We start from the raw sequence: 12,589 nt of genomic DNA, 5'->3' as shown, positions 1-12,589 counted from the left end.
TATTACTTCCATTACCTCAATGAGAGCGAATATTTATAAAGAGGCCTTTTAATATATGCTCCCCAAAATTTTGGTACGATTACTAAATCATCTAATTTTAGTCTATTTCAGTAAAAAGTTAAAGTTTTAAAATGATATTGTATGATTATTAAATTGTCCACCCCATTCTGAGTTTAAAGTGTTAACGCTGAAGTGTGTCACGTGATGTGAATCAATCATTATATAAATATTATTTACTTTGTGTTTAATAAAATTATATGTTATTTGTCATGCATATCTTCAAATAGTTGGTGGTGCAACAGAACGTTTTTTGGAGAGTATACATAATACAGAAAAGTTTGGTTTGGCAAAATAATAAACTGGAATCTTAAGACAGGTGAGATGGTTGCATACTGCAGGTGCTCTCAATAGCGGGTTTGACAAACTGTTAAAATAGCCCGTCTGGGAGTCTCAGCAACTGAGGCTAGTTATGTCATTAGAGTGTGTGAGCCGACGTAGATCCAAGGATGGGGTGCTCGAGATTTGAACCTCTCACTCGAGGGAGGGGCGGGACGTAGCTCAGTTGTAAAGCGTTCACCTGATGCGCGGTCTGCCTGAGATTGATCCCCATCGGTAGGCCCATTGGGATATTCCTCGTTCCAGTGAGTGCACCGCGAGCGGGTTTCCTCTCTAAGATTAAATGTCAAAATTACAAAATGTTTGACATCTAATAACTTTAACTTTTTAACTCTCATTCGAACTCAGAAGTAAGCATACTCCTGAAAAGCAGGGGCCGGGACGTAGCCCAGTGGTAAAACGCTCGCTTGATGCGCGGTCGGTTTGGGATCGATCCCTGTCCGTGGGCCCATTGGGCTATTTCTCGTTCCAGCCAGTGCACCACGACTGGTATATCAAAGGCCGTGGTATGTGCTATCCTGTCTGTGGGATGGTGCATATAAAAAATCCCTTGCTACTAAAGGGAAAAAATGTGGCGGGTTTCCTCTCTATGTCTGTGTAAAAATTACCATATGTTTGACATCCAATAGCCGATGATTAATAAATTAATGTGCTCTAGTGGTGTCGTTAAACAAAACAAACGTCTTCTTCCTGAAAAGCAAGTGTTCAGTGAATGAATAAATACTAGTACACATAGTTAATTTATGCGAGGTAGTTTAGGGAGCCAGATTGTGATATCTTGTGTTTCTGTAAGATTTGTTTTTGTTTTGTGTGTGTGTGGGTGTGTGTGTGTGGGGGGGGGGGGGGGGGGGGGGGGGGGGGGGGGTTGTGGGGGGTGTTGTTGTTGTTTTTTGGGGGGGGGGGGGGGGGTTGTATATCAAACGCCGTGGTATTTGCTTGCCTGTCTGTGGGAAAGTGCATATGAAATATCCCTTGCTGCTGACTATGTCATCAAGTAGCTGGTGATTAATAAATCAATGTGCTCTAGTGGTGTAGTTCAACAAAACAAACTAAATTTTTTGTTCCGCTCAACAACCCACTGTTCGGTTACCTATGCAACCTACATGCATTTTTAGTACATAGTGAACAGCATTTATTACTTTAGCATTTCCAATGAACTGTTAAAGGGACAGACCCTAGTTTTTAAACACCAAGGCATATTTTTCACTATTAGAGCCGTTTATGATCACTGAAATAAAACTTTACTTATATTTTATTGTTTAGCTTACCCATTTCCGTACAAAGCTTTTCTGGTCATCCTGGTGTTTCTAATACCAAACAATATTTTTTTTTTTTTTTTTTTTAAACGCACGTGCGTCTAAGAAGTAACAGTTATGAAGTCGAGTAGTTTTAGTCTATTTTTAACGGTATTTAAACGTTTCAACTTCAAAGACTCTTGTTTCACTCTCTTGTAACGTTATCCAAATGTGTTACAGGTTTGTATCTTGACCAAACTAAGTGTCCATTTTCACGGGTTGAAACTAGGGTTACGCCTTTAAGTTAACACCTACTAACCCACTATAACCGTTCGTAATTCTAATTAAATCGCCCATATTCTCCTTTTTAACTAAATGTAGTTCAAATAAGCTATCCTTTATATTTTCTATTTAATAAAATCGTGTATAATATGCATTAACAATAGCCACTAATTTATTATCGATCGCAGTGTGGAACGCACAACATTAAAATGCCGTAGACACTGTACGCCGGTAACACATGTTGCCCGATAATGACATTTGTCGGCTTTCGTTGTAGATGCGTCAGGTTTTCATTTTTATAACTGGATAAGCCAGGAACATATAATTTGCATATAGATGTAGTGCATATTGGACTATACCTTTAGTATTACGATAAGTAATGGGTAGGTCTAACATCTAATGAATATGTGACTGTGGAGAAGTACTATATATGTGATACACTGTGTTTGGAAAAAGATCGAAAAGAGTAAGGATAAAACTGATATGTGTTGTTACCCATGTGTCAGGTAAATAGAATAGTTTTATGTTAGGAATGGAACTTAACCGAATGCCAATAACGAATTCAGCTTAAAGGTTAATAATACTTTACTTCTGTCAAGATTAGCGTTTTGTTAGGAATGGAACTTAACCGAATGCCAATAACGAATTCAGCTTAAAGGTTAATAATACTTTACTTCTGTCAAGATTAGCGTTTTGTTTTGTTTGTGCTTGTTCGGCATTTATTCAGTCTTTAGACAGCCTTCAGTAATTATTTCATAATTTCTTTCTTTTTTTGAGAGGCGTGATAATTGTTATTTAATATAATATAAAAACAAAAGACAATCAATTAAAGAATTAAAGAAGCCCCCTCCCCCCCCCAAAAAAAAATATACCAAAAATAAATAAAATAATAATAATAAATAATAATAAATAAACTAATAATAATAATAATAATAATAATAAACGAGAAAAAGAAAAACTATACCAATCTCTATACCAGCAACAGAAAGATAAAATGAAATTTAAAAACGATCTTTAAGATAATTTTCCAAAACCTGAGAGAGCTGAAGAGATCTTGATGTACCAATGAGTGAAACCAAAAACAAGGAACTTTAGAAGAAAGCGAACACGATGGCAGACTCTAAAGATAAAAGTGAGTTGTCTGAGAAATCCAATTCCAAGGAGTCTGGTGTGTATTCTTGTCTAGATGGATGGCGCCGCTGCTGCCCTGTCCGGTACATCGTGTTGGGCTTGGCGTGTGTTGGGATGATAACCGTCAACGCCATGAGGACCAACGTCGGGTTTACTGTCATCACCATCCTGGATGAAACGTCTCACCTCAAAGTGGGAACAGCAGAAGCTAGTGCCAATGTAAGTTTTTGTTTTTTTCGTTTTGTTTTTCATTTCAACTTATTTTCGTGCTTATATCCAATTAAGGTTCAAGCACGCTGTCCTGAGCACACACCTCAGCTATCTGGGCTGTCTGTCCAGGACAGTGGGTTAGTTGTTAGTTTGTTAGTATTTAGTGAGAGAGAAGATGGTGTAGTGGCCTTACACTGGGTTGGAGCCGGTACCGGGTTGTGAACTCTGTACCTACCAGCCTGTAGTCCGATGGTTTAACCACTGAGCCTCCGAGACCGGCATGATGGCATTGTGTACAGCATGAATTAAAACAGCAAGTACTGGGTGTAAAAGATTTTTTTGTTTTTTTTTAACGACACACACTGAATAGAGTACATTGATTTATCAATTATTGGCTACATGTATTTGATTTCAAACATTTGGTAATTTTGACGTATAGTTTTAGAGAGGAAACCTGCTACAGGTTGCAAGGCATCCTTAATATGCACTATCTTACAGACAAGATACCACATACCACGGCGTCAAAAGCGTCTGATAGTCATTGAACCTATTTCCTGGGTTAGGTTGGGGTTTATGGGGTTTGTTGGGTGTTTGGTTTTGTTGGTTGTTTGGTTTGATTTTGTTTTTTAGTTTGTTTGGATGGGGTCGCATAAAATAAATGCTGAGCTACTATAAACACCAGGATGACATACAATACACGGGTTTGCATGTAAGCAGTATAAATAACGGTAAAATCTGTATTGCTGAATATAGTTTGCCCTGTCAGCGCCTTCTGAATCAACCGACCAACAACAAAATGGATGTTGTCGCGGAAGTAATGAAAATAAACATTATCCACACAATTGAAAGCCCTTAGAGGTAAATAAACAACACATATGCCTGAAAATTGTGATATATGTATATCAACTGATGAGCTGTAAACTCTCACGGATGATAAAGAATTGATAATCGGAGTCTGAAGTATATTAATTAATCTGGTTACATCATTCATACATCATTTGCTGGAGCAAAACGATAGAGATATTCGAAGGCTTTTCCAGCATTCTACTCGCAATGTTAATTGTAATCCATGTAAAAATGCGAAGGGATTCATTTGCAACCCTGTATAGCTGTTTGGTAGTAATGCTAATATGAATAAATGTTGTTATCCAGATTCGGGCAGTTTCCTTTAAGTCGGGCAAACATCATCTAAGACCTCCACCCCGTACGCCTGTGTGTGTCCCCTTATAGTTTTTGTCAACAGTAAACATATGGGAGAGTTCATAATAAGAAATCATTTGTTGCATTTTCGGTAGGAGAACTTATATGTCTACGATGGGTTCTCTGTTACAATCTCTGTGGGCCACGTGTCGACATATTTAACCATATGCCAGACACCAAATTAGTTTAAAAAGGGATGACGTGTTGTCAAGCAAATAGTGTTTTCCTTTCTGCTCTCACTGCCACCCCCATCCCTGTCACTTCACTGCAATCCCCAATTAACACTTACCTAGTCGTAGTATATGTTAATTCTAATTCTTTTATTGATTAAAGCTACAAATATATCAACGCAACATATATACACACATATTCATGTGTTTATGTATACGTATATATAATAATAATAGTCCATCAATACATTAGATAAACAATATAGCATCTATAGAAATAGGTAATACAGACACATACACTTATAACATGCATATGCAATGTAGTTACCATTATATTCAGAAATAACTGTTTTAACATGAATTGCCAAATAGATACTACTGCTGACGATACGACTATAAGCGTACGGGCTCCAAGTTTTAAGAGGGAGGGGGTAGACCGATGTTTGCCTCAATTAAAAAAAAATGCCCGAATCTGGATAACAACATTTATTTATATTAGCATTACCGCCAAACAGATCTATAATGTGCAAACGAATCACTAAGCATTTTAACCTGATTTACAACTAATATTGTGGGTAGAATGATGGAAATACGTGGTGAAAAGGTTTCAGGCCAGCTCATTTTCCTCGAATATATTTAGCGTTTTCACCAGAATTTGAGGATTTGTCCCAGCATTGCCCCTGTCTAGTACGTTTATAGGAAGGAAATTCTTTAACGACGCACTCAACACATTTTATTTTACGGTTATATATAGCGTCAGACATATGGTTAAGGACCACACAGATACTGAGAGAGAAAACCCGCTATCGCCACACTTTTCGATTAGCAGCAAGGGATATTTTATATGCACCATCCCACAGACAGGATAGTACATACCACGGCCTTTGTTCCACCAGTTGTGGAGCTCTGGCTGGAAGTACGTTTATGGATACGATATACGATACCCTTGTTTGTGGTATCGATTTCTATTTTGCCGTAAGTTAAGAGATGATAACCTTAATTTAGTGATGAACTTTTTGAACGGCTATATGATTGCAAAGTAATACCCATTACCGTATATTTGAATAACGTACACTTTTCTTACCTTATGTCTGAATTTAATTCAACAGATTTTGCTAAGCTTGGTAAAAAAAATCCGCTCCTTAATTTTAAATAGAGTATTGTGTTCGGGCAATTCCGTGGTCAGGTAAATCAATAGGTCATTTTTAAACACTCATTCCGTGGTCAGGTAAACCAATAGGTCATTTTTAAACACTCATTCAAATGAGGCAAGTTTGGTATCAAATGAAAGGTTATTATCACTAATGTCAAATATTACATTAATCCTTTTTCAAAAGATGTGTTTTAATCACTTATAATGCAACTAATGCATCAATCGTGAATGCAGCAATATTTTAGGAAAAAATTTAGTAATATATAAAATAAATATTTATATTCAAGTCGACTTTTACCCATAGTTTATACATGTGTGTTACTTGTGTATGTCCGATACCAAACTATTACATTTTTAAATCTCCACTTCTGCTAACTTAGTTAGGGAGTCAAGGCTGAACATTTTAGTCACGGTGAACCCTTCTGCTATTCTTTTTAAACCATTTTTTATTTCAAGTTTATCATCTCTGAAGTTATGAAATGTTGGTCTGCTCTGCGAAATCCATTGCGAATGTTATATAGGGCACGTATTTCATGGACACCCTAGAATTTTCTAATGTTTGGTTTTATCAAATCACTAGAAGTGGTTTTATGGAAACTTGTATCAGAAATGATGCAAAATAACAGAATATCATGTTTTAGAGTAAATATACCATGAGAAAATTATTTTTTGTCTTGTAATTACGTAGATAAAAAATAAGATATAGGTATTACGTTTCCAGCGACGTCGGCGTCAACGTTTTCATTTAGCTCAAATGTTAAATTTACGTTCAGCTTTATTTCTCAAAACCTAAACATCCTCATCAATGAAACTTGGTTTGAAGCTGCGCCTATTTATGTTTATCCCAAGGCATATTTAAAGAGATATTTTCAAGTTTTAATTTTTAATATAAATACTATTAATTAGCATTTAATTCAATGTTAAGTTTTCGCATTTATATCAAGTTTTCGCATTTATGTCAAACTTTTACAAGTTATAAGTCCTGGATCATTGAAACTCGATTTATTGCTGTGTCTCTGTTCATCTGGAAGCTTTTAAAGCAATTGGAAATTTATTAAATAAAACTTTAAAAATCTAATTAATTTGCCTTTGATGAACATCTCTTAATGCAATTATGAACGATATGGAATAAATTTAAGGTCAGTGAGATATTTAATTCCGAGGAATTCTAGTCTTTTATTGTTGTGTAGTTGTCAAGACTGAAAATATAACATGTGTTTAAGAAACATGTGTCATGTACGTATGTTACGAAGAGTGAGACAAATAGCACATTTCTGAAGACATTATATAAAAATTATGCAATTATATAAATACGTTTGTACTACCACTTGAAATAATAATTATGTATCAGCTGTTAGTGTTATTATATACACTATACACGTATTCATTATATAACGTAAACATGTTCGTGTTTTCATTTCCGGTCTTTATACTTCTACCATTGTAAAATCATTACTTATACAGTCGTTCAAGCAGCGATTGTATAGATTACCATATTTGTAATGTACAGGGCGAGGCTTACTTTATCCGAATGATCAAATCTGGATAACAACATTTATTCATATTTGAATTACTACCAAACAGTTATACATGGATTACAGTGAATATTGTAAGACAAATGATGGAAATACATAATAATTAGTGAAATGTTTTTGTGCCAGCTCATTTTACCCGAATGTCTCCATCGGTTTTGCCTGAATGCGAAGATTTGCTCTAGTACTGAGGTTGGGACGACCCACTGATCCCCCCCCCCCCCCCCCCCCCCCTACACACACACACACACACACAAGGTCTCCTATGCTTATGCTTCTTTGGTTGTGCTCCACATAAGCATCAAACAGCATGTCACATAAGTCTTAAAATCGTAGGAGAAATTGGAAAGTTTTTTATATTAAGATAATGAGAATGATGGGCAGAGGGTGATAGATGAGAATGCTCCTGGCATTTTAAAAATAAAGGTAAATTGCCAAAAGTTATATAATAAATAGAAAATTTCAGTTTTTATTTTGTTTTTGTTTGCTCAAATATGAATTATATCTCATCTCGTGAAATTTGTAATCATATCACACTCGTCGCTAGCATATCCAGTGTAATCAAAGTATATAAACTTTATTCCATTCTTATAGCTTGGCTAAAGTGTCTGAAACGTACATCCGATACCACGGAATTGCCCTTTCGTTAACCACATTACGGTTTATCTAAAACCTGTCAAGTCCCAATTCATATGTGTTGCCCTGCCCTAGATTAAAATAATTAAGGGGCGGACAGTCAAAACAAGAATCAGGGTGGGGTAATATAGGGTCTTCTCCAGCGAGACAAAGGGGGCACTAGGTAAAACACTGGTCTATGAAAAAGCTGATTTAGGATCCATTTCTACGAATTAAGACGATAACACATCTGCTTCAGTATTGGCACCATATGTTACAATATTAATATGGTTGACACATACGTAATGACTGATAATCGACATTACAGAGTTGGCAATAAACATTAAACATTTCTTTCCTTTTCTTGACTGTATTCAGAAATGGCTTATCTGTCGCTTAATACTTGTAATTAGTATTGAGCGTTCTCTTTACCCTTTCCGTACGACCCGTGGGTGTCAAATAAATATGACATAAAATATAGGCCCGATTGCTCTATGTAAACCGCAATTCACGGTGCACATTCGGAGAGAGAATCAACAGGACATTGCATTTCACGTCAACAATTGAGTTTTAATCTCCGCTAAAAAACCAAAAAAAAACCCATCTATTTGAATTCAGTAATGTTGCATGTGAAATCGTTTCTGATATAGTGTGATGTATATATCGGACAATCCATAACAGTTAAATGGTGGAAAGGTATGCAGCAGAGAACTTTAACAATGTACACAAAACCAATAAATAAGTTTATTATCTTGTTTATTAATGATCAAATTGTCGCTTTGAAATAAAGTTTATTTTTTAAATGGTACATGCTGAAAAACACTTTAATTAAGAACTATTTTAAACACTGAAAAGCTATTTACAATCACGATAGTCGGCCCACCGTCTTTTACGACAACTCATAGTCTTCTTTTTTTCTATATATAATGAAATACATTTGTTAACTTTTTCAAGTTCTCTTCCCCAATAGTTTGAAATTCCCATGTTGCATCCACCGACTACAACCATATGGACCCTCTCTCTCTCTCTCTCTCTCTCTCTCTCTCTCTCTCTCTCTCTCTCTCTCTCTCTCTCTCTCTCTCTCTCTCTCTCTCTATGAAAGTCAATTAGCGGCCGTGCGGACTAGTTCACAATAGAAGAACTTAATAAATAAATCTCGAAATGTTCTTAAAAATACTTTTAAAGAAGTAAGGAAGATTGTGGGACAATCGACCATCGTTTTCAGTATGTACAGTAGATTGCATGTAGCTTCTTAAAGTGACAGACGCTAGTTTTTAAACACTAAGGCATATTTTTCACTATTAGAGCCGTATGATAACTGAAGTCAATCATTACTGAGATTTTGTTGTTTAGATTATTCATTTACATAAGTGTTTTCTAGTCATCCTGGTGTTTTTAATATCACAAAATGCAGTTTTTATATTTTTATAAACGCACGTGTATCTGAAAAGAAACGGTTATGGAGTCGGAGTTCTAATCTGGGTTTTTAAAAAGGTATTTCACAGTCACAGACTCTTGTTTCACTCTGTTGTAACTTTATCCAAATGTGTTACAGGTTTGTAGATTTAACTAAACTTGGTGTCCATTGTTACTAGCGTCTGCGACTTAATGGAATATTATTTTTTAATATTAATTTTTGGATCATGCATCTTTTTAACTACTCTTTACATACTCTTTCCACTATTCACGTTTAAAAAACTGTGACACTGTATTATGAATCACCAGTCATGTAAAACCGGTATTTTTGTGATCCTATAAAATAATATAATAATACAGCAGTTACTACCCAGATGGTGCATAATGCTGATATGGTAAATTTCATGGATCGTAATAAAGACGGAAGGTATTATGCATGGCTGTGTTCATGGTTCGTGATTGTTTTAGTTTTTACCTGTCATGCAATGTATCAGCTTCGGTACATTCGACACGGCAAGACAGAATTTGTATATAATACAACAACCTTATTGCCAACTGTACTAGAACGCACCTAACCTAACCTAACTTTAAAAAACTACAACCCCCCACCCCGCCCCAAAAACAAAACCCAACAAAAACAACAACAAACAAACAAACAAACAAAATAACAACAAAAAAAACAAACAACAACTAGGATGGGGGCAGTAGAAAACAAAATCATGCAATGTGGAATATTATTTAACCCAAACGCCGTTAAACGCAGTTATTGATTTTCGAAACTCCTCTTAACATGCTTATTTACTATTAGTCTTGGAGCTGGGCACTTTTTGCATGTATGAGAGGTCACCTAAATCGCCCTCCATATTTGGTAAAGGGACAACCTGGGCTATCATAAAAATCAGGGTGGACATTCTGATTCCTGGCAATAAGTGATATAAATTTGACATTATTTACAAAATTAACATGGTGAAAAAGCAACCGAAAATTAGGTTAGGGGCAAACTATATTTGATACAACTTGGCAAAATATCAATATATCATAGCATTTTACCTACCAAAATGAAGCTAGTAGAGTCCCCTATAAGATACAATTAACTGGTTTGGACTGGATAATATTCAAGGTCAACAGAGGTCACATTATGATGTCATCAGCATGGTGCCTTTAAATTACGATCTCCCCCCCCCCCCCCCCAAGTTGTAATGGACCCACAAAAGCTCGGAATAAACATGGACGTGTTTTTTTTCTGAAAGGTGACACCTTTGAAAAATGTAATAACCTGGCAGGCATTGAACTTTTGACCAAAATACAAACATTACTCGATTTTCGGTAAAACGGCAGAACATTGGAACTTTCCAGAACTTGAAGGAATAATGTTCCATTTGGTAAAATATTATCATCTACTACTGTTAAAAAGTAAAGGGGTGTCAGAGAAACGTCCATAACCCTAGCTGATCTTCAGGGTTGGATATGGGGTCAAAGGTCACCAAGTAGCAACACTTAGGTTGTTTTTATTCATCAGAATGACAGAACATCATACATTTTTGTTACAGTCGTTGGTAATTCAGAAGAATCCAAAGCACTTGGATCATGAATAAAGAAAGAAAGAAATGTTTTATTTAACGACGCACTCAACACATTTTATTTACGGTTATATAGCGTCAGACATATGGTTATGGACCACACATATTTTGAGAGGAAACCCGCTGTCGCCACTATATGGGCTACTCTTTCCGATTGGCAGCAAGGGATCTTTTATTTGCGCTCCCCACAGGCAGGATAGCACAAACCATGGCCTTTGTTGAACCAGTTATGGATTACTGGTCGGTGCAAGTGGTTTACACCTACCCATTGAGCCTTGCGGAGCACTCATTCAGGGTTTGGAGTCGGTATCTGGATTAAAAATCCCATGCCTCGACTGGGATCCGAACCCAATACCTACCAGCCTGTCGACCGATGGCCTAACCACGACGCCACCGAGGCCGGGGGATGGATCAGGAATAGTGTCATTAGTGACTGTTGATAGAATTCATAGAACATCCTTAATGTATGGTTATGTGTTGCATGGCTCGTTGGAGGCAGACAATGTAAGATGAGAATAACTAGTTAATGACGCTTGATATCGGCTTTATCCTGTGAAGGTAAGAATGGGAAATTCCGCGAGGCTTGCCGAGCGAAATTTCCCATTCGTCCTGAACAGGATAAAGCCGATATCAACCGTCATTAACTGGTTATTATCTTTATCCTGCAACCCAACAAATTTTGGAGTGGATAAGTATTTTATCACTGTTTTAACAAACATGCATTCGAACACAATTTATTATATAAGTATTGTAACGGATATATGTCTCCTTGGTTAGATAATGTTAAACGTATTTTAGATAATTGTGGGCTGAGTTTTTTGTGGCAACAACAAGGTTTCTCAAGTAAGGGATGGTTGATATCTTTAATAGAAACAAGACTTAAAGATCAATTTCGCCAAGAATGGAATAGTAATAAGTTAAATACCTCAAAAGGTAAAATCTATAATTGTATAAAACCGGAATTTAATCAAGAATTTTACATATTTCTGCCAAAAACTGTATCACTTCCGTTGCTTAAATTTCGAACTGGTAACCACTTATTACCTGTAGAACGAGGTCGTTGGAGTAACATCCCTTACTTGGAAAGATATTGTACATTATGCCAGAATGAGTGTGTAGGAGATGAATATCATGCTTTGTTTGAATGTCCTGCATTTTTGACAGAAAGAAAATTATTTAAAAAAAAAAGAATTTATAACACGACCAAACTTCTATAAGTTTTCTATGTTGTTGCAAGAGAAACGGCTGTCAAGATTACGAAAACTTAGTAAATTTGTTAGTCTTATAATGACAAAATTTAGAGATCAACAGTAATTAAGTTTATTATTTGTAGCAGTATATATTATATGTATGTACAGTATGTTATACATGTATATTGCCACCATCCACCTTGGCACATGTACCACCGTTGGTGGTCTTTATGTGAATAAAGAAGTTGAAGTTGAAGTTGAACAAGCTGTCAGCCGAGTTGTGGCCTGAATCAAGGCTAGTTACTGTACTTGTACATTTCACTGTTTGAGACACAAGCTGACAGCCAGAATCACGTGGATTCGCGCCAGATATCACTTTTGAATATTCTTCCTGTTGTTGTTCAGTGATAGCGCTGTAATTATTTATTGACTGTATATTCTTGTGTCCTGTTATTTGAATGATATCTGTGGGTGGAAAA

At 36.1% G+C, this 12,589-nt stretch overlaps 1 protein-coding gene across 5 annotated transcripts in view; it reads left to right on the top strand.

The window, feature by feature from the left end:
- The first annotated feature begins 2,186 nt into the window (after positions 1-2,186).
- The window catches only part of LOC121381023 (vesicular glutamate transporter 2-like), a 33,014-nt gene continuing 22,611 nt past the window's right edge, over positions 2,187-12,589 (top strand). Inside the window, exons 1-2 of one of the 5 annotated variants that reach the window (XM_041510102.1) lie at positions 2,189-2,419; positions 2,933-3,263. In XM_041510102.1, the coding sequence (XP_041366036.1) occupies positions 3,024-3,263 (240 nt within the window). In that variant the 5' untranslated portion in view covers positions 2,189-2,419; positions 2,933-3,023. Of the gene's footprint in view, positions 3,264-12,589 lie in introns of all 5 variants that reach the window. The other 4 variants (XM_041510101.1, XM_041510103.1, XM_041510104.1 and 1 more) reach the window with 4 other exon arrangements.

The sequence above is a fragment of the Gigantopelta aegis genome, chromosome 9 (genome assembly GCF_016097555.1).
Source record: "Gigantopelta aegis isolate Gae_Host chromosome 9, Gae_host_genome, whole genome shotgun sequence".
Taxonomy (NCBI): Eukaryota; Metazoa; Mollusca; class Gastropoda; order Neomphalida; family Peltospiridae; genus Gigantopelta; species Gigantopelta aegis.
Note: the sequence above shows the minus strand (reverse complement) of the source record. Positions and strands in the feature narration are given on the sequence as shown.